General features: G+C 37.8%; 2 protein-coding genes across 2 annotated transcripts; both read left to right on the top strand.

Moving 5' to 3' along the window:
* The first annotated feature begins 6,157 nt into the window (after positions 1 to 6,157).
* Positions 6,158 to 15,180, top strand: LOC121756548 (vacuolar protein-sorting-associated protein 33 homolog). Its single transcript, XM_042152114.1, has 22 exons — positions 6,158 to 6,356; positions 6,453 to 6,492; positions 6,596 to 6,676; positions 6,991 to 7,185; positions 7,273 to 7,383; positions 7,480 to 7,545; positions 8,288 to 8,395; positions 8,487 to 8,537; positions 9,226 to 9,282; positions 9,686 to 9,780; positions 10,240 to 10,291; positions 10,409 to 10,465; positions 11,373 to 11,435; positions 11,514 to 11,620; positions 12,693 to 12,815; positions 12,903 to 12,984; positions 13,078 to 13,148; positions 13,771 to 13,851; positions 14,320 to 14,377; positions 14,466 to 14,527; positions 14,659 to 14,752; positions 14,830 to 15,180. The coding sequence occupies exons 1-22, from the start codon at positions 6,304 to 6,306 to the stop codon at positions 14,920 to 14,922; spliced, it is 1,800 nt and encodes a 599-aa protein (XP_042008048.1). The 5' UTR covers positions 6,158 to 6,303; the 3' UTR covers positions 14,923 to 15,180.
* A 482-nt stretch (positions 15,181 to 15,662) lies between these two features.
* LOC121756203 (RNA-binding protein 34-like) lies at positions 15,663 to 19,381 on the top strand. The gene is made up of 6 exons (XM_042151694.1): positions 15,663 to 16,588; positions 16,674 to 16,732; positions 17,262 to 17,331; positions 17,417 to 17,542; positions 17,630 to 17,758; positions 18,791 to 19,381. The coding sequence occupies exons 1-6, from the start codon at positions 15,803 to 15,805 to the stop codon at positions 19,235 to 19,237; spliced, it is 1,617 nt and encodes a 538-aa protein (XP_042007628.1). The 5' UTR covers positions 15,663 to 15,802; the 3' UTR covers positions 19,238 to 19,381.
* Positions 19,382 to 21,061: the final 1,680 nt, after the last annotated feature.

The following is a 21,061-nucleotide window of genomic DNA, read 5'->3' as shown; positions in this document are numbered from 1 at the left end:
AGGTCGGACTGGTGGAGCACGTTTACGTCGTTGTTCAACCCGGGGACCCCGAAGTACGCGTGCCAGATCCAAAGCCGGTAGTCGGCAACGGCCTCGAGTACAACGGTTGGGTGGGTTCCTTTGTGGCCACTCGTGTAGGACCCCCTCCACGCCACCAGACAATTCTTCCATTGCCAGTGCATGCAATCGACACTGTCAAGCATCCCGGGGAATCCGTGCACTTGTTCGTGCAGTTCGAGTAGGAACTGACAATCGGTCGTGCTTGGCCTCCGGAGAAATTCGTCGGTGAAGGCTGCCCGGACGGCTTTGCTGAATTTGAGCAAGCACATGCGCCCAGTGGTGTCTCCGATGTGGAGGTATTCGTCGAACATGTCGGCCGTTTGTCCAGTCGCAAGCTGACGGATTGCTGCAGTACATTTCTGCAGCGTCGTGTGGCTGGGACGGCCGATCGCTTTGAACCCTTCTCGGAAGAACTCTTCCCCGGTTGCCAAAGTATTCGCGATGTGGAGAAATAGCGGTTTCCCCATGCTGAAACCGGGTTATCGCAGAAGTAGTCGCGTACTAACCTTGCGGCGGCTTCCTCCCAATTACGATTGATGTACGTCCGGGAGCGTCGTTGGGGCGGCGCGGCTTCCTCCGCCTCCCGGCGTCGATCTTCTTCAAGTGATTGTTCCATTATTTGACGCATTTGCTCAAAAGGATCCATTAGTTTGAGTTGATTTGAGATGGAAATTGGAGTGGATATAGAGAGGATTTGAGAGGAAAAGATGTGTGTTTGTGTGTGAAATAAGTTTGAAATATGAGTATTTATAGAGTAAAGAAATTAAAAAAAATAAAAAAAATAAAAACAGCTAAAAAAACGGTAACATTACCGTTTGAATTTTTTTTATATTTAAATTTTAATTTTTTTTTAAAAATGAATTATTGCGTCAGCGTGATGAAACCCACTCGCGGGCCAGCGAGTGGGCGTCACGCATGGCCTGGGAGCTCGACACGTCGTCTCCGAGCATGGCGAGACGTCCCGTCCCGCGTCGCGGAGTGACGGGCTAAGGGACGGTACAGGGACTGGCTGGGGACGGAACGCCCTGCTGCAACGCGTCCCGCCGCGGTTCCGTCCCTTCGTGACGGAACGCGGGACGGTGACGGGAAGCGTAGTGGATGCTCTAAATCATTCTTTAAATTGTTTTAGTCTTAGTCTTTTCTCTTTTTCTTTTATGGGATTTAGCTTTGGGCCAATTTTAGGTGAGTTGGGCTATTTTAAAATAATTACTCCGTGGCTAGAAGGGAGCTAATTCAATCCTCGTGAACTGGGTTATCTCGTTGCAAAATTGTTGGGGACGTGAGCCAAAATTAGTCGAAATTATTAAGTTTCTAATCGGAGAAAATTCATAATCCGATCGATAAAAATAATTAAATCCTTAGGATGCATGCATCTTAATTGTTGTTTGATTTTCTTGTGTTGATCTATGTGTTATTTAAATATTTTGCGAAGCTGAGGACGAGCCGAGTTTTTATTAAAATACGAGAATCTAGAAACCTTTCTAAGAGGAGATGAGGAATAATACGAGCACGCACGTAGGATGCATGCATTCTAATTAGATGTTTTCTCGAGTTTTAATGAGCTTATTATTTTTATTTTAAAAGGATTTTTTTTGCAAGCGAGTTAAAGACGGAGTGAGAATTTTCAAGTTAAGAAATTTAAGCGAACGAGGTGGGCTTTCTAACTAAGTATTTTGTGGGCTTTCTATCCTACATTATTGTGTAGGCTTACTTTTAAATTTACGCAATATCTTTCAAGTATGAGTTATGTGATTAAATTCCAAATATATTGTGTCATGCCGTATTTTGTTTTTGTGGATGTGCCTATCTGATCACCCTAGTGGGGAGTGAGTCCCTACTAGAAGTTATGAGTTTAATCGAATTCGGGTTTGTCTAGGGAGTGAGTCCTTATTCAAGCTAGTGTACACAGAGGGGATCGTGCGCTATCTTTCGAGTTGGCTGGTCCAGTGATCAAGAATATGGTCACGTTCTTGTTTTACATATGAGGTTCAGATATGGTACGAGGAGAGAGAAAAATGGGATGCGCGGCCATACTTTTGAGCGAGAAAATGTTTTGGTGACTTGGTCTTTTATAAAACCTCGAGTTCACTTTTAAATACTGACACAATATTTTATGAAAATTATTTTGGCATGTGTTCACTGGGTACATCAAGTACTTAGCCCTGCATTTCTTTTTAAAAATGTGCAGGTTGAGCGTGACAGATGTGGTGGGTGTTGAGCAAGGCCGTTGAAGAAATTTAAATGTTTAGAATGTGTCATGTCTCCACACTGGCATATTCCTTCTCTCAAATGCTTCCGCTAAGTAGTTGCCCTTCTTTTGAGATCTTGAATCGCAGAGATAATATTCATTTTTGAGTTGTTGATTGTTGAGATACCCTGATTTTATTCGAGCTATTCTCATTTGTTTCGAGCTATGGTCGAGTTGTGTTGTTTTCCCCTTTCTTCCCCGCTTCTTTAATTCCCCTAGTCGCGATCAACCTTGTTTTCTATCATTAGAAAATGCGAGCGTGACACCTATCAGCTGAGGTAGTGATGGGAGACATGAACACAGTTCAGAAACAAGAATTGAGTTTGTGGCATCTGAGGCTTGGGCATGTGTCTCAAGGTGGAGTTAAGCAGCTGGTAAAACAAGGTGTTATTCAGGAATCAACTAGCTTAAATTCAAAGGAGTGGGAAATCTGTATATTAGGAAAGAGTAAAAAGAGCTCTTATCCTTCAGGAAAACACATATCCACCAAGCCAATGGATTATGCTCACAGTGATGTATGGGGGCCTGCTTCAGTTCCAACAGTTGGGGGAGGCAGATACTTCATCTCTATAATAGATGACTATTCAAGAAAATTATGGATATATGTGATGAAAGAAAAGTTAGAAGCCTTTGAGAAATTCAGAAATTGGTGTACAGAGACTAAATTAGAGAAAGGAGCATCTCTGAAATGTTTGAGAACTGACAACGGGTTAGAATTTCTTTCGCATCAGTTTGATGATTTTTGCAAGATGAAGGGAATCAAAAGGCACAGAACAGTCCCTAATAATCCACAACAAAATGGAGTGGTTGAGAGAGCCAACAGAACTATCCTTGAAAGAGTGAGATGTATGCTAATCTCATCTGGAATGCCTAAGAAATTCTGGGGTGAAGCTGCCTCAACTGCAGCTCTTCTTGTCAACAAATGTCCTTCTCTGCAATAGAAATGGACACCCCTGACTACAAATGATATAGTTCTCATGGAAGCTATTCTATGCTGAGACCTTTTGGGTGCAGAGCTTACTCTCATGTTAAGAAGAGCAAGATGGAGCCCAGGGCCATTAAGTGTGTGATGCTTGGGTATCAGAAGGGAGTTAAGGGTTATAGGCTTTGGAGTATGGAGCCTAATAATTAGAAGATTGTTATCAATAGAGATGTAACTTTAAGGGAATTGGAGATGCCATATAAATCAAAAGGTGTTGAAACAATTGCTGAAAAAGGGGAATCTTCAATTGAGATGGAGTTACTGGATGAGCTGAAAATAGCAGATGAAGATGGTGGGGCTGACAGTTTTGAGGAAATTGAAGAAACTCGGCATGATGGGGTCCTGATAACACTGAAAGCAATGAAGATTTATCAGATTATCTGCTTGCCAGAGATAGGCAAAGAAGAGAAAATATAAGGAAGCCAGCCACATACATCAATGCCAGCTTAGTCCATTATGCGTTTTGTGTAGCAGAAGAGATTGATTTTGCAGAGCCAAGTACCAACAAGCAGGCTGTTAAAAGCAGGGAAATAGATAGGTGGATCAAGGCAATGCAAGAGGAAATTGATTCACTCATCAAGAATAAAACATGGATCTTGGTTACAAAGTCTGTGATGCAGAAGATCATAGGATGCAAATGGATATACAAAAAGAAGATTGAAGCATCTGATAATGACAGAATCAGATATAGAGCAAGATTAGTAGCTAAAGGCTATAATCAAAGGGAATGAGTTGACTTTAATGAGATATTCTCTCCTGTGGTGAAGTATAATTCAATAAGAATGTTGCTGGCATTGGTTGCAAGAAATTACTTGGAATTGCATCAATTGAATGTCAAAACCGCATTCCTAAATGGAGATCTTCCATATCATTTTGTTGGAATAATTTGTTGTCGAATACTCTCCCGTTTTATTTCCTTTATTTTAAGTGCTACTCCATATTCTTCTTCAATATTGGACTCTATATTTTTTAATTAGAATTATTATTATTATTATTAATAAAATTGCACAAAATCACAAGCTGAATAAAAATGAGTAATATGTATATTTAAATACTACTGCTATCCATTATATCGATCAGGTAATATTTGTCGGATTCCGCCTTTCGAATTCAGCCATTTGAAGTACATTTGGTCAAACAAAAAATAAAAAATACTCCTATTGTACTCTCTCCTCACATTTAAAATATCTCAAGATGTCCAATTTTAATATTTTAAAATAAATCTCTTATTCATCTCTTCTCATTATAATATATTTTTGAGTAAATGACAAAGTTGGTACTAAACATTTGCCAATTTTACAATTTTGGTCATACGCGTTACGTTTTGAATTATTGCATCCTATACATTTCAACTCGGATCACAATCAGTCCAAAATGGATAGAACCGTCAAATATTAACGGTCAACGCGTTTTAATCAGATTTTGACCAATTTACAAGCTTTAAGTGTGATTATTAACTCCTAAAATATATCCTTAATATTATTAGCAATTTATCATTTTGAAATACATAACAAAGACTTTCAACACTTGACAGTTGAAACTTCAAACGTCTCACACCCTCCCTTCACTTCGACAGAACCCTAGATCTCCCAAATCGGACGGCGAATCCTAGTTCTGGAAGACGACGGAGAACCGTAGTTCTCGACTAACCCTAGTTTCTTGGCGAACAAAAAATTCCATCGACCGAACGAAGAACCCTAAATGGAGAAGGAGAAGGACACGGAGAAGGAGAATAGTTGGTATGGAGAAGGAGACGGCTGCGCTGCTGAATTCCATGATTGATGCAAAATTCCCTTACACGTCTGCGCAGGTCAGGGATGCATTTGCGGCGGCGCTCGCTTCCAGAAACGTGGCAGCAGCTCAGGCGCGCCTCTTCAAGCTCGCTAATTAGGCCAAAACTGTTGCATGCATGGCTATTCGAGAGTACTACACACATGCATGCAACCATATGCAGCCAACGAGCTAGCATGAGACCGTTGGAGCTGACCGTTAGAGCTATCATGCAAGTAGCCTATCAAATAAAGCCACGTGGCGATAATGACGAGGCAGTCACGTAGAAAGAGTGCTTAGGTGGAAGATGCGAGCTAGTTGCGAGCTAAGAACAGAGTATAAATAGGAGAGATCATTTCCTTAGTCAGCTTAGCGTTGATATTGTTAGTTGATTGTTTGTAAAGCTCCGATCGTGGATCGTGAGCTCCTCTTTGTTTCTATTTCGATTGTGAAACCTTATCATTGTTAATTCAATCCATATTGTTGATCATTCAAGTGTTAATTTGCGTTTTATCGCGAAGCTCCGGTGGAGTTGAGCTAAGATAGGTCGAGCACGGCGAAAGATCGTAACAAACCCACACTCTATTGTATTGTTGAGTACTCACTGCTATGTTTTGTGCTGATTTTCATATCTAAGAGATACTTGTCTCAAGTAGTTTGAAATCAATGGAATATATTTTCTAGAATCTGAATGTAGAGCAAGAACGAAGAAACCATGATGAAGCAAATTTATTTTCGTATATTTTAGGAGAACAGATATCGGAAAGGCTAAAATTCGAAGATACTAAAATTAAACAATAACAAGATCCTATTATTTGGTTTCATTTCGGCATCTGTAATTTTTTACTTATTAAGAATTACAATCAAAATGATTAAATTGGTCAAAACGTGTTGACCGTTAATATTTGACGGTTCCATTTATTTTGGACTGATTGCGATCCGAGTTGAAATGTATAAGATGCAATAATTCAAAAGTTAATATTTAAAATTAAAATCGTAAAATATGCAAATATTTAAGACTAAGTTTAGCCTTTAATCTACCGTATTTTTTACCTTTACTTATTCCACTTAATAATTCTTCATAAAATTTCGTTGCACGAGAAATTGTTTAAGATGGGTTTAGATCAAATAAGCTTCTGAATCAGTCTCTGTAAGGAGGGATAGAGAAGAGAAGAGAAGAGAAGAGAAGAGAAGAGAGAGAGAGAGAGAGAGAGAGAGAGAGAGAGAGAGAGAACGATTAACAATGTCGCAGATTCCAAATTTAGAGAATGCTCCCATAAACCTCACTGAGATACGGTATGATATTCGGTTTTTCTGTTCAATGCTTCAATCAATTATCTTTTCGATTTTTCGATTTTGATCAGTGATTTTGTGGCTGTCCTTGGAATTCAGAACACGAGCTCAAACGGAGCTGCTAAATATCCTCAGAGATGTGAGTTTTATGCATTACAGATGTATTTCAATCATTGTGCAACGGGTTTTCTTTTACGGAGTTGTTTTAGTATCAATTTTTGCATTTTATTCTTCCTGTTTAGATAAAGGGAGATAAATGTTTGGTAATTGATCCGAAGCTTAGTGGAGCACTGTCACTGCTTGTCCAGAGCTCAGAACTAAAGGTATTTCGCGTTTGTTTGATTGTTATTTTCTTTGATTTTAAGAATTTGGCTCTTTTTTTGCATCTCCAAGACTGTAAGTAAGCTGTTGAAGGTTATGACTTGAATTCACTTTACTCATCCAGAGGATCAAATGGAATTTCTCTGCAGTTTTGGCTTCCTGAATTTGTTTTCATATAGTTTATTGTTAGAATATGGTGAATGAAAGGATTAGATGAATCCCAGAGAGTTGATAGCAAATGTGTGGTTGCTAATTAGAACATTGTCGAAATCAATTATTAGAAAATTGATGTAACGGTAACTATTATAATAATCAGGAAAATGGTGCTGAATTGCGGCATCTAACAGCTGAGCCAATTCAAACGGAAAGAACCAAAGTGGTCTTCCTTGTTCGAGCTCAACCCGACTTGATGAGATTCATCTGCTCCACCATTCACAACGATACCTCCAAAGGGCTCCACAGAGAATATTATCTTTACTTTGTTCCACGCAGACTGGTTTCTTGCGAAAATGTAAGCACCATGTATTAAAGCTCTAAGTTTTAAGTATTATTTTCTTTTATGGCACTGGCCCTTACATCCATATTTGATTGTTGACAGGTACTTGCAGAGGAAAAAGTACGTGAACTGTTGAACATTGGGGAGTTTGCCTTATACACGCTCCCGCTTGACGAGGATGTTATATCATTTGAACTTGACCTTACTGAAAAAGTATGGGATTATGTCCAAAAATTTATAATTCAAAATAGCTGTCATTTCCTTCAACTATTGAATCCATGTCTTATATTACGAGGATATGCATAACAGGAGAGTTTGGTAGAAGGAGATGAAACTGCTGTTTGGAATATTGCCAAAGCCATTCACAATCTTGAGGTATTGTTGATTTAATGTTCTAAATGGTTTGTTGGTGTTGGAGAGCCTTCAAAACTTAAGGGCATTACTAAGCCTCTTTCAACTTTAGTTATTATCATCCTTACTGTTTGGTCACAAGAGCTTGTATTATGGGATGGTCTCACGGAACAAAATATTTGATATGAGAAATCTAAGTAATATTGTGCACAAAAGCAATAGTTTTGAACACAAAAATGATCCATAAAGTAATACTTTTGAACACCAAATAATATTTTTGTGAAGGTAATAGTATAATGTTTTCCAGTGTAATATATGAGAATTTCGTTATTGGTAATACTTTTAAACATAAAAGTTGTAGTGGTATTACTTTCATATTCTGTAATAATACTATTCATTGAAAAGTACTCCTTGTGTCCCATTTAAGATGACCACCTTTCCTTTTTAGTTGGCTCACTTAATATGTCCACTTTCTATATTTGGAAATAAATCAATATCTCCTCTCTCATTAAAATATTCAACTACCTTTTTTCTCTCTACTTACTCCACCTAACTCCCAAAATCTTGTGCCACTCAAGAATGTGGACATCTTGAGTGGGACGGAGGGAGTATTACTTTGAGCTTCAGTCTTTTTTGGATTATAGTTTGTGAGACTGTGTGTGTTTCTACTATCACCATAAGTGCATTTTTAACTTTGGTTAGGTGTTCTTTCCACTCTCTTTTGCTCTCCTATTTGTTTTGTGATTATATGTAAATGAAAATGCAGTTTTCTTGTGGAGTGATTCCAAATGTTAGGGCCAAAGGGAAAGGAGCTGCACGTGTTGCTGATATCTTGACTCGTATGCAAACTGAAGAATCTGTTAATACTTCAAATGTACTTTCCCTCTGTTTGTATGCCTCTTCAACAAAGTTGGTTGACCATACAAAAGTAAACTACTACTGACTTTTCTTCTAAAAAACCACAGATGGGCATTCCACTTCCAGAAATTAATACTCTTGTACTTCTGGATAGAGAGGTACACCTCTTTCCTCTGTTTGTTTATCCTTGTACGGGTGTACCCTCCTCCTCCCAGTTTATGAACGAAAGTTAGAGTCTTGCAATTTTGCAATTCTGAGTAATTTTCGCATTCAACTGATTCAATGATGTCCTCAACATTCTTAGACTTCCTGCTAATTGCCTATTAGTTTGTACACTAAGAAACAAATATTACGTGTTAAAAGGTGAGTTGCAAGTGAAGTTACTAATCTTGCTCCGAATAGTAACAATTCAATGCAAAGGTTTTTTTTTTGCAAAAAACTTTGGGTAACTTATTACTGCCTTTACTTCATCAAGCATGTAGAGTTTCAGTACCTAGTTTTTTTGTATATTATACAAGGAGAGAACAACTTACAGCTCTCTTTCTTTCCTCTTCACTCTTCACATTTTTTGCATGCATCCATTCAGGTAGTTTGCCATATAGCTTTCCGTATTTATTGTAAGTAGGCTTGCAAGTGGTAAACAATATCTTTTCATTTATTTAGTGGAAGTAGGCTTGCATCTTATATCTTGAAGCAACTTGTTATTGATTTTTCTAAACTGTCCACTCGTGTTTCTATCAACTAATATCAGTTAGGTGAATTTATACAATGATAATTGATCGTGTTTTCTTAGTTCACACATATATGGGTTTTTGCGATTTTGAATATGTTATTTTCTTCTTGCAGGTGGACATGATAACTCCTATGCTTACTCAATTAACATATGAGGGATTGATAGATGAGGTAATATGTCAAGTGTGAAGGAAATTAGCGACGATGTTCAGTTTTTTAGATCAAGAACAATACACTAGCTCCAGTCTTATTTTAATGACCACAACTTGTTTAGTGCTACCATACATAGAGTGAGGATGTTGACATCTATAGCTTTCATTTTGAAAATTGTAAGACCATGTAATCTGTAGCTTTCATTTTGAAAATTTCATGTCTATGAAAAATCTTTTTGAAAACTATTTGTTCTTAAAATTTAGAAGTTTATGAGACATGATGTCTTTGAGTTAACTTGTTAACCTAAATGTAGAAAGCTTTCATGCTCTATGTGTTTGCTTAATCATAGCATAGCATAGTCATTCTTTCTATTTCCTTTCTGGTATTTTTTTATAAACCATCTCTAATAGGTTTGCTGCAGTTTCTTGGTGTAAAAAATGGAGCTGTGGAGCTAGATGCATCCATTATGGGAAATCAGCAAGAAGGGAAGAAGGCAAAGGTTCCCCTGAATTCGAGGTAACCAACATTTTGTTGTTGATGATGCTCATGGTCTTGTTATAATATAATTTATTTGGAAATTAAGAATCTCAGTTCAATTTGAAGGGAGATTTTTGGGTGCAGACCCTATCTGTATGCTTTTGATTGTTTTTATGTTATTTTCTCTAAGTTACGATGTCAATAGTTTAGCTGAACTTATTTCTATAATTTCTACAATATGAATTTCTTTTCCTGCTTTCCTTCTTCTAGTCAACTTCTATTCCTTTCCCACCCATACTCTGTAAGACTGTTACTCTTTACATTTTCCATTGACTGATATATTAGGCCTAGGTTTGATCTTCCCTTTACCTCCTCCATATGTATGCATAACTTCACTCTATTCGTTTAAAATCTGTATCCATCATGATCTTTTGTGATATGTCATATGTGATATTGTTTTCAATAAACCTGTAAACCATCATGCTACCTTTATTGCAGTGACAAATTATTCAGAGAGACGCGGGATCTGAATTTTGAAGTTGTTGTCCAGGTTAAGCCATTTTTTATAGCATAGGCCCCTGCGTTTTCCAACTGTTGCTCTGACAGCATTCTTTCCTATTACTAGTGGAGCTCTGCTGCTTAACTTGCAATGTTTAACATATTTTAGGTTCTTCGTCAAAAGGCAACATCCATGAAGCAGGACTATACAGAGATTTCGACTAATGTAAGTTGCTAAAAACCCCTGTTGAGCTGGCTTTTGTCTAATTTGTTCAGTTGAAGCAATTGTTAGCTTTTGTCATAGAATTCTTATTGATAAATATTCAAGCACAAGAAATGGTTATTCTTTGTCCTAGATTTTAAATTAATATCACTTGAAGCTAAGATTGACATTACCTCTAACTTCAAGCCAATTTTCCCTTAATTGTTTTTTCTTGAAATAGGCTTATGCTTATCCTATTCAGAATTAAAAATCTTTGCAAGTGTGATAATATTTACAAGTCACTGTTTCTCATGTGTAATAGGTTGAATCCTTTTTGCAAAATTTCAATTTTCGTGTAAAATAAACTCTCTTACCGAGATTCAATGGCATTTCCCTCTCTTTTGGTAGTTTCAGCAAGTGTCCTTAAAGAAAGTAATTAAGTGCAGTTATGTAAAATTGAATATTTATATGTATGTGAACTTACATAAGAAAATGACTGCAGAATGCATGACATGAGAAATGGAGATATAGATGATTGTGAAATCATAAATATTTCAGGAATTAATACAAATATGAGAAATGGGATATGTAACTCGAATCGCCAAGGGGCCCTCGAATTACAATGATTTTTATGTCTTTTCTGCATCAGGCATCATTAGAGATTGGATTTGAATTTGTAGTTTGATTGTTTTTGCTTTGGGGATTCCTCATTGCTATGTGATCTCCATTTTCTTTCTTTTTCAATAAAAAGTTGTTTTATAAGAAAGAGAAATATAGAGAGACCATGACAATATGTATATTACTAACAGTGTATATGGTAATGTAGAAATTTATCACAACTTTTATCAAATTTGTAGATGTTGCCTTTCATTTTAACAAAGGACTGAGTACATTGCATGAGTTTTTACTAATTTCTGCTCCCTGTATGCAGACACAGACTGTGTCTGAGTTGAAGGACTTTGTGAAGAAGCTTAACTCATTGCCTGAAATGACTGTGAGTTTCTTTCTGACAAAAATATGTTGGAAAGCCGTTGCATGCATTTGAACTAAAACAAATTCTTTGTTGATTCAGAGGCACATAAATCTTGCTCAGCATTTGACAACATTTACATCAAAATCGGTATTTGCCGAGAGACTTGATATGGAACAGACACTTGTGGAGGCTCAGAGCTATGACATGTATGATATTACCTTTAACATGTTGTGGGCGATTTTGTTGCTTTACTAAGTACATTTCATAGATATAATCTGGAGTATCAAATGGTGTACCAACTGTGTTCAATGATCTTGGGCAGATCAAGTGAAAAATAAATCATGACAAATGTCAGTTTATCACATTTGTACATACTTGCCATTCTGAATCAGCTACTTCCCACTGGTATAAATTGGCACTTTCGAAGCTAATTCCCAGTTTCCGATTACTTACTGGTACAAAACACTCATCCAGTCAGCTAGGCCCATGAGCAACTATTAGATGTTGGGCATTTGCTTTCATTGAGTGCAATTAGTGCCCCTCTCTCATTAAGTTTTTTAAATCCAATTCTCACTGGATCCCACCCCTATATAGTATACATATACATTATTTAGTTCCTGATGGAGAGCCTTTTCTTTTATTTCAAGTGACTAGATCAGTGTAATATTATGCTCTAAGCCAGCAGACCTCCTAAGTCATTTAAATTTGTAAATCATGTCATCCTGTGAATCAGTTTTGTTTTATATAACTAATATACTTCTATAATCTATTACGATCATTTGCTTCTTGTGGATGATTTAAGAATGAGACTTTGGTGACCCTTAGCTTTATGTCCAATTATTCAAAGGCATCTCCGCTAGTTCTTCTCCACATCATGTACGATTTCAAAGACTCTATATTCAACTGATCTTACACGCGTGCTGTCCCCCACATTGGGTCTCGGCCTAAAGGTCATATGTCTAGTTCCTCCTAATTGCAGAATTTTTACGAAAGACGCCTACTTTCAGAGGCATCTCTGCTAGTTCTTCTCCACATCATGTGCAATTTCAAAGACCCTAATTCAACTGATCTTACACGCCTGCTGTCCCCATAGTGGATCTCGGCCTGAAGTTCATAAGTCTAGTTCCTCCTAATTGCAGAATCTCTACTATACACGCCTACTTTCATTTATCTTTCAAATTGCAGATTTCTACTATACATGCCTACTTCCATTTCTTGTTACCTGTGGTCAATGTGCTACCAATATCTGATTAAACCAAAATAATGATCTCACTGCAGATGCTTTGATTACATTGAAGAATTGCTTTGTAAGCAGGAGCCTCTTGAGAAAGTCTTACGCCTTCTAATCTTATTTTCAATAACCAACTCAGGGTTGCCAAAAAAGCATTTTGACTATTTGAGGCAAGTGGTACATATAGAGTTTTTCATTTTATTTTAAACTTGTAAAGAAAGTAGAAATTGCTCTAAAATCTTAAACTTTTGGATCAGGAGAGAGCTGCTTATAAGCTATGGTCCTGAGCATATAAATACACTGGATAGCTTGGAGAAAGCAGGGCTACTTAGGAAACAGGTTTAAATTCGGATTTCCTATCCACACACATATGACCTAGACTAATCCCTCAGTAGAATCTTAAAATGGTTTATTTTCTGTTGTGTCTTCCAGGACTCAAGAGGCAACTGGCTGACCATCAAACGTGCTTTGCAACTTCTAGTTGAGGACACAGATACCACTAAGTACTTTTTCTTCTATATGTGAAACTTCTTGCTTCCATATAAGAATGTGATGTTAGATGTTTGGTGCTGAGTAACAGCTTGTAATCTGCAAACTATGTTTGATGCCTCCTATTATGGACTCTTGCTAATTGATGGTATAGTAATTTAAGTGAGGCTTAAATACTGCTTGTTTTTTAAAATATCAGACTATCAATTTACCGTCACCCTTTAGTTTCTTATTTTTATGGTGAAGATAAGCAAACATCTTGCTATTCTGGGGCATTTGCTTACATAGTTTCTAGCAAGCATGGCATACATTGCTCCGTGGCATGTGCAGTAGTATCTTTGACTATGTCATATACGTTCAATTTTCTATTTTTAAAACCATCTTATGACTTCGTTGTTTTTATTTCTTCTTTTCCATGTATCTCTAGGACACTTGCTATGTAGTAGTTCCTAGATGGCATGGTACCTTGCTCCGTTACATGTTTATTTTTAACTGTTTCAAGGATCCCTTTTTAAAAATTTTCAAGTATGGATGCTGATAATTCTAAATGCTTAGCCAAGAGCAATATTGAACATAAGTGCAGTTTAGTGACTTTTTCCTGACTCGTTCTTCTGACAGTTAACTTGTTTTTATCAGTCCGAATGATATTTCATATGTTTTCTCTGGATATGCACCTCTCAGCATTCGACTTGTACAGCACGCGATACGATCTGGATGGTGAGCTTATATCCCAAGTTCTCCTATTTTAGAAAAACATTGGCATGTTATTATGCAGGCAATGTTTCTCTCATTGGTGGCATTTCTCCCCCTCAGTTGAAATATGATAAGGAGTATAATAAGTATGTGGTTACTATGTTCATAGGGGAATAAATAAATAGTACTACTCAATGAGTATGTTTTCTTATGTTTAGTTGTTTACACTGTTATTTTCTTCAGGCTTCATTTGTCTATGTCTAGTTTCCCGAGGTTTCTGGTTCTTGTTATGATAAGTTGCTCTAATTTACTGCCACCTAGTTGGCTAGTTCATATCAAGCGGTTTTTTTATATTACTTTCTATTTTTGAGTGAAGATGACATCAGATTCTAACAATATCTATTCACTATGGAGTGATGTTGTACTCGGCACTAATTTATTTCCTGCCCAGTTTTTGTTCTTTAATAGTCTCCTTGCAAAATCATCTTGTAGGCGCTCCTTAGAAGAAATACTGAAACTGCTGCCTGGTCCACAGTTGGAAACCAAGAGAGTGAGTCATCTTCTCGTAAACCTCCTTGTCATCTCTCGGTTTTGCTATATCAAAAATAGCTTAAAGTGATTCCTCTATACTTGTCCAGGGTGGATTTTCTAGCATCCCATCATATGATACACTACCTGGATCGCTGAACAGTTCGGAGAAGTATTCCTCAACCTCTATAACTAACACTATTCTTGTTTGGCATAATAACTAAGTCGTTGGATAGTTTGATAGAAGAATGCGGATGCTAGATGTGCTTCTTTATAACTTACAACATTCTTTACCTCATCCAGACTTGCAAATGGAAGGCGTGATCTAGTCCTTGTAGTTTTCGTTGGTGGAGTAACATTTGCTGAGATATCTGCGCTCCGTTTCCTCAGTTCCCAGGTATGCCTTCTGCAAAATCAATATGTAGAGCTTCATCGTATTTCAAAGTTTAACTTGATTTGATTCATTTCCTGCAGGAAGGAATGGCGTATGATTTGATTATAGGAATAACCAAAGTTGTCAATGGACGCACCTTGATAGAGACCTTCATAAGCGACTGGGATAAGTAGTGTGACGTTCGACGACATGCCGGAGGAATGTCTTCCATCTCACGATGGCTTTCTTTGTTTATACAAGTTATAGGTCTGAGGTTACATATTATGATGTGTGTGATTTTCTATTGAGTTCTGCATATATGCTTCTTTGCCGTTCTGCTTTGGCGTTTTTGGTATCATGGTTTTGGTATTATGATTATCAATAATCAATTATTTACTGTGATACTTGCATTGATATCGTTTTAAAATAATACACCTTGTAATTGTAAATCATGGGATATTGATGTCTAAATTCACAAATTTTGGACGGAATTTGGTATTTTCACCCTTTAAATTTGGTGTAAATTTTACTCCATGAATTTAGGCCTTAACTGAATTTCTCATGAATTTGACTTTTACTCATATTTGTGGGAAATGAATTCATGTGAACAAATTTCTACTCTCTGCTTCTCCTATTTATAGATTTCTGACGGGCTAGATTATATTAAAAAGGATTATGGGTCAGACTAACTCGTTGGGCTCATTATTTAAAATAAAATTTAATTAAAGCTCAATGGTTAATTATAGAAACTAGTATAAATTATTCAAAGAATCTTACTATAATTAACTTTTTTTCCTTTTATTTTGGTTGATTCATTTAGTTAATAGTACCAGACGTAAAAGTGAGTACCCAATTAGCTAAATTATGAGTATAAAGAAAGAATTTATATAAAAAATTGTGACTAAATTTACTCATAAAAATAAAACTACAGAAACGGTGTTGGACTTGCGTCGAGCCTCGCTTCCGTTCCTAGCGCAGTGGCGCACCATGAAAACCTAGTTAGGGTTACGTATCTTCTTTAGCATTCCTAAATTTCTTATCTTCTATACCTACCATTCACAATTCCTTCATGCCATGGCAAAGAAATCCAAAAATCATCTAAAAAATGAGGAATCCAATGACGTTTCCGAATCCAACGATGCTTCTAGTTCCTCCACAGTTTTCAAGGCCTTGTTCGGCGAAGTTCCCGGGCCAGACCCAGCTGCAAATTCTCTCTTCTCCGACAACAATCCCTTCCACCGGAAATTTATGAAAACACAGCCGCCAATTGAAGAATCGAGATTAGGGCTTGCAGGAAAAGAACATATATACGCTGAGTACGAGGCGAATTTGGAGGATTCGGATTTTTCCGAGGCGAAGAAGCCAAAGAAAAGAAAGAAAGAAAAAGCCGAGGGAGAAATTTCAGGTATTGATGATGAAGAGGTTGAGGAGAAGAGCAAGAAGTTGAAGAGAGCCAAGCTGAAAGAGAGTGAAAATAATGAGAACAGCAATTTGGTCTCTGAATCAGGAGAAATTGTGGAGAAGGATCACGAGGGAAATGGTGATAAAAATGAAAAGAAGAAAAGGAAGAGGAAGAGGGATGAGGTTGAGGCGGAGTATGAGGCGAAGCGATACGGTGTAAATGATGAGATTGATGAAAGTAAGGGTTTGAGTAATGTGGTGGGAGAGAAGAGGAAGAAAATGGAAAATCCAGAGGATATGATGGTGTCAAAGGAAGGTTTTGATGATGAAGGTAAGCTGTTAAGGACTATCTTTGTTGGGAACTTGCCGCTGAAGTTGAAGAAGAAGGAAATAGCCAAGGAGTTTAGCAAGTTTGGTGAAGTCGAGTCTGTAAGGATTCGATCAGTTCCGATTGTTGATGTGAGTCTGCTGCCTTGGCTTGTTATGGTTTGTTTTTGGGATTGTTTTGTGTGTGAAAGTGATAGTGGTCTTCTCTTGTTTGTAGGGAAAAATTCCGAGGAAGGGTGCTGTAATCCTGAAGAAAATTAATGAGAATGGAAACAGGTTATCTTCTGAATTGAACACATACTTATATTTTGTCTCTTCATTTTTTGTATTTCAAATGGTGGTAATTGTATTGCATGTGTTAACGAAGATATTTATGTTCGTAGTATGAAATAAGACTTTAAAGAACTAGCAGTCTCCTTACCTCACCAGAAAGAAAGAAAAAGGAAACATTGAAAGTGAGCTAAAATATTTTATGTGTGGATTCTGACAGTTTTATTTCTTGATTTGGTCTTGTCATGTCTACCAAATGCGCCTCACATGCATTTGCTATCTTAGTTGATAACGGGACTCTGGCATGTATCATTGTGTCCATCAATGCAGCTGAGATTGATGGTCATGGCATGCGTATGTGCTTTAATCCTATCTGTTACAACTGTACAATGTAGTAGAAATTCTTTCAAAATGTTAGTTTACTTCTCTTATTCCACAAGAAATGACCTGCTCATGTTTATGAGGGGAGAAGTGGTATTTGGTGCAGAAGAATCCAAGTAACAAGCATAAATTGTCTATTGTTTTTTTTTTGCAGTGTCAATGCTTACGTTGTTTTTAAAACAGAGGAGTCTGCTCAAGCATCATTGGCCCATAATATGGCCGTGGTATGTTTCACCTTCACATTCTTTCTGCAAACACACTCAATTTATACAACATGGTGGCATCGGTTGTTAATTTGCTTGTGTTCAGGTTGGTGGAAATCATATACGTATTGACAGGGCATGCCCACCACGCAAGAAATTGAAGGGAGATAATACTCTATTATACGAAAACAAAAGGACTGTTTTCTTGGGAAATCTTCCTTTTGACGTCAAGGCAAGATATTTCATCTTCAAAATAGCAGCTTCGTTTGTTTTTTGTTTTCATTGTTGTAATAGTGTTATGCATTTCTGCTTTTTCCAGGATGAAGAGATCTATCTGTTATTCTCTAATATTAAAAATCTTGAAACAAGCGTTGAAGCTGTACTGGTTATCAGGGATCCTGGGTCGAGCTTGGGGAAAGGAATTGCATATGTGTTGTTTAAAACTGTGGTAAGAACATTACATATAACTATTGATGCATTTTGCATTCCATAACTTAATCTTAGTTCTGAGTTATATTTCTTACTGATAATGCATATATTTGATTGAAGTAAACACTATATCAATTTTACTGCATCCTTGTAGGATAGGGGTAATGTTATAGGAAAAATATGAATAATATATTGCAGATTTCTTATATGTTTTGCACCAGTTAGTATTTCTCAATGTATATTGGATTTTGCTTTTATTAGTAGAATTTAACGTGTCTGTCATTTATTGGTACAACAGACAGTGTCTTGAGCATTCTAATTGTTTTAGACATCATGCTTGGATGCGAAACCGTGGATATTCCTTTTAATTTACAGTGAAATAGGAGTAATAATTTTGGTTAAGCATCACTTAAAAGGAAGTCATTAAGAATAATTTACAGCCAGGGTATCTGCTATTCTCAGCTGCCTCTCTCAAAAGATAAAACTAAGGAAATTGTACAGTGCTATTCGTGTGAAAATGGATAGATATGTGATTCTACACCTGCAATCAATTTTGAAACTGCTTTGGTGCATGTTTTGGGCCATTCTCCAACCTCTCTTTTCCTATTGCCATATGTTTTTCCATATTTTCTGTTCTTTATGTTATCTAGGTGGAGTGATTAAGGGTGGATCTTGAAATAATGCTTATTAAGATTATCAAGATACACATGTCAGTAAAGTCGGAATGATGGATCTCTTGTACTTTGTATCTTTATCCAGTTATGTGCTCTGGATATCTTTTAGCCTAAGGGTCTGACTTGATCCTTTCCAACCTCTTTCATGTGATATGGTTACACTTGATGAACTATGATATCTGTGTTAGTCTAAATCTGAGTATATATCACAAAAGAGATGATAGTCTTTCCAACTTCGTCTGCTTAGTGGTTACAGAATCATCTTTTGCCTTTCCATTCTCTAAGAATCATGTTCTATATAACTAGTATATCTTGAATTGTTGGCTCTCAACTATTTTATATGTTTTGCGCCTAATCATTAACTTGATTACATGAAGGATGCTGCCAATATGGCCCTCAAGCAACGTAACTTGTGGATTCGAAACCGTGAACTTAGGCTCAGTCATGCTAAACCAGCCGACTCTTCTTCTAAGAGGGTGAACGCTTCAGAACCACAGAGCAATAGTGCGACCAAGTCCAGAAAAATGGACGGTAGTTATAAGGAGCTAGGAAAGGGAAACGTCTCTTACCAGGGCTTGCATGCAAGCAAATCCGGCGGACAGAAGAAAGTCCGTACGAAGGTAAATATCCTTTCTGCCAAATCAAAGCCCCAACCTGCTAGAGAGAAGAGTTCTGGGACGAAGAAACGGCCAGCAGTGGCTGCAAGGAAGGAAAAGGCCTTATGGGCTGCTAATGCTTCGAACGTAGCTGGAACGAAGCGAAAGCTAGGTAATCCAAGCCCCCAGAGTGGTGGACAAAAGAAGAAAGCGAGGACGTCCAGGTAGAAAATCTAGGATGTGTTCTTATTAGAAGACAAGCCATGACATGCTTTTTTTTTTTTTTTTTTTCTGTTCATCTTTAACTGAAAAGAGAAAAAAAATGTACTACTAGGCATACGAAGATAGATAGAATTGTGTGTTTGGTGATTACTTGATACAGTTGTGCATCACTCCGGCTTTAGGGTATCCACTATAGTATAGCCGCGGCTATAGCCCCGGAGGGGCCGATCGCGGGGCGGCTTATAGTGGGGGCGACGTCTGCCCCCGAGGCGAAAAAAAAATGGGGCGGAAGGGCGAGCGGAGAGATATGTGCGAGGACGCGGCGGTAGCCCATCGCCGCGCCGGCGATCGGCGGGCCGGTTGCCCCCGGCGCCCCCTTCAATTTTTTTTATTTTTTATTTTTAAACTAACCCTATAAATACCACTTCTCCGCCATTCATTTACACTATTTTCACACACTCTCCATTCATTCACTATCTACACTATCTATTTTACCGTTGTCAATACAATGAATATTCGGTCCCAATTATCTCGTTTTATAATTATTTAAATTTTGATGATTTTAAAACTAAAGGAAAAAAATAAAATTGGTTATAAAATTTCGGGGCTATTGGCAGTGTTCGCCTATGGTGGCGGAAACCTTTTTTTGGGGCGGACAAAAAATTGGGGCTATGGACAAAAAAGGGGGCGGGGCTATTGGGGACGTCCGCCTTATAGTTAGGGCTGGCAATTTTTGACACGACACGATAACACGACACGAACCGGCACGAAAATAATGGGTTTGGGTCAGAGCTTATTGGGTTCGTGTTCTTATCGGGTCGACCCGTTAAGGACACGAAAATTTCGTGTCGTGTTCGTGTCGTGTTCGTGTCGGGTTCGTGTTATCCGTTAACAATACGTGTTTGTGTCGTGTTCGTGTCGTGTTCGTGTTATCCGTTAACAAATAATATTTTAATATTATTAATTCTTATTATTTTCATTTTTAATAGGTTTAACCGTTATCAGGTCGTGTTGTTATCGAGTCGTTATCGTGTCATCTCGTGTACGTGTTGTTATCGTGTCGTGTTGACCCGAATTGGTTCGTGTCGTTAATGGGTTCGTGTCGTGTTCGTGTCGTGTTCGTGTCTGAGGGTTTCGTGTCGTGTTCGTGTTCGTGTTTGAGGTTTTCTTAACGGGTCGTGTTCGTGTTTGTTGTTATCGTGTTCGTGTCGTTATCGTGTCGACACGATAACGACCCGACACGCACGATTTGCCACCCCTACTTATAGTGGATACTCTTAGGGCATCCACAGTGGGGCGCTCTAAAGCCCGCCCTATGCATCGTCACGTCAGCATTTTATCCTCCTGCCCTTCCACCTGCAGTGGGGCGCCCTATAGGTTTTACTATTGTTTTGTTAATTAATTTAAATATTTTCAAATATATAAATGCAAACTAATTAAAAAACACAACGATTAAATAGAAACGACAAATAATACATTGATTAAAAAAAAGTTACAATGGTTATAAATAAATAAATTGACTATTCTACAAAAGCCCCAACGTCCGCGCCATTGTTAACGTCGCCCACAATGGGCGGACGATGGCGCGGACGATGCCCTATCGTCCGCACTTCGTCCGCGAACCAAGCTTAGGGCGTGGACGACGCATCGTTCGTCGTCCGCGCACCCACAGTGGCGGACGATAGCGCGCCCGATGCGTCCGGCGCAGCATCGGGCGCGCTATCATCCGCCCCATCGTGGATGCTCTTAGTACAAATATCAAAGAGATACACTTGTTTTAGTATTTATTCAAGGTATTTAATGAGTCTGTCTTCCTTATTATTCATTCAA

This window comes from Salvia splendens, chromosome 11 (genome assembly GCF_004379255.2).
Source record: "Salvia splendens isolate huo1 chromosome 11, SspV2, whole genome shotgun sequence".
Classification (NCBI taxonomy): Eukaryota; Viridiplantae; Streptophyta; class Magnoliopsida; order Lamiales; family Lamiaceae; genus Salvia; species Salvia splendens.
This window is presented reverse-complemented; position numbering and strand designations above follow the sequence as displayed.

Excerpts from the sequence above, each read along its gene's own strand:
- LOC121756548 (XM_042152114.1), top strand. The coding sequence starts at position 6,304 with ATGTCGCAGATTCCAAATTTAGAGAATGCTCCCATAAACCTCACTGAG. Across the intron at positions 10,466-11,372 it reads ATACAGAGATTTCGACTAAT|ACACAGACTGTGTCTGAGTT; the intron begins GTAAGTTGCTAA and ends CCCTGTATGCAG. Across the intron at positions 14,753-14,829 it reads TCCGTTTCCTCAGTTCCCAG|GAAGGAATGGCGTATGATTT; the intron begins GTATGCCTTCTG and ends CATTTCCTGCAG.
- LOC121756203 (XM_042151694.1), top strand. The coding sequence starts at position 15,803 with ATGGCAAAGAAATCCAAAAATCATCTAAAAAATGAGGAATCCAATGAC. Across the intron at positions 16,733-17,261 it reads ATTAATGAGAATGGAAACAG|TGTCAATGCTTACGTTGTTT; the intron begins GTTATCTTCTGA and ends TTTTTTTTGCAG. Across the intron at positions 17,543-17,629 it reads ATCTTCCTTTTGACGTCAAG|GATGAAGAGATCTATCTGTT; the intron begins GCAAGATATTTC and ends TGCTTTTTCCAG.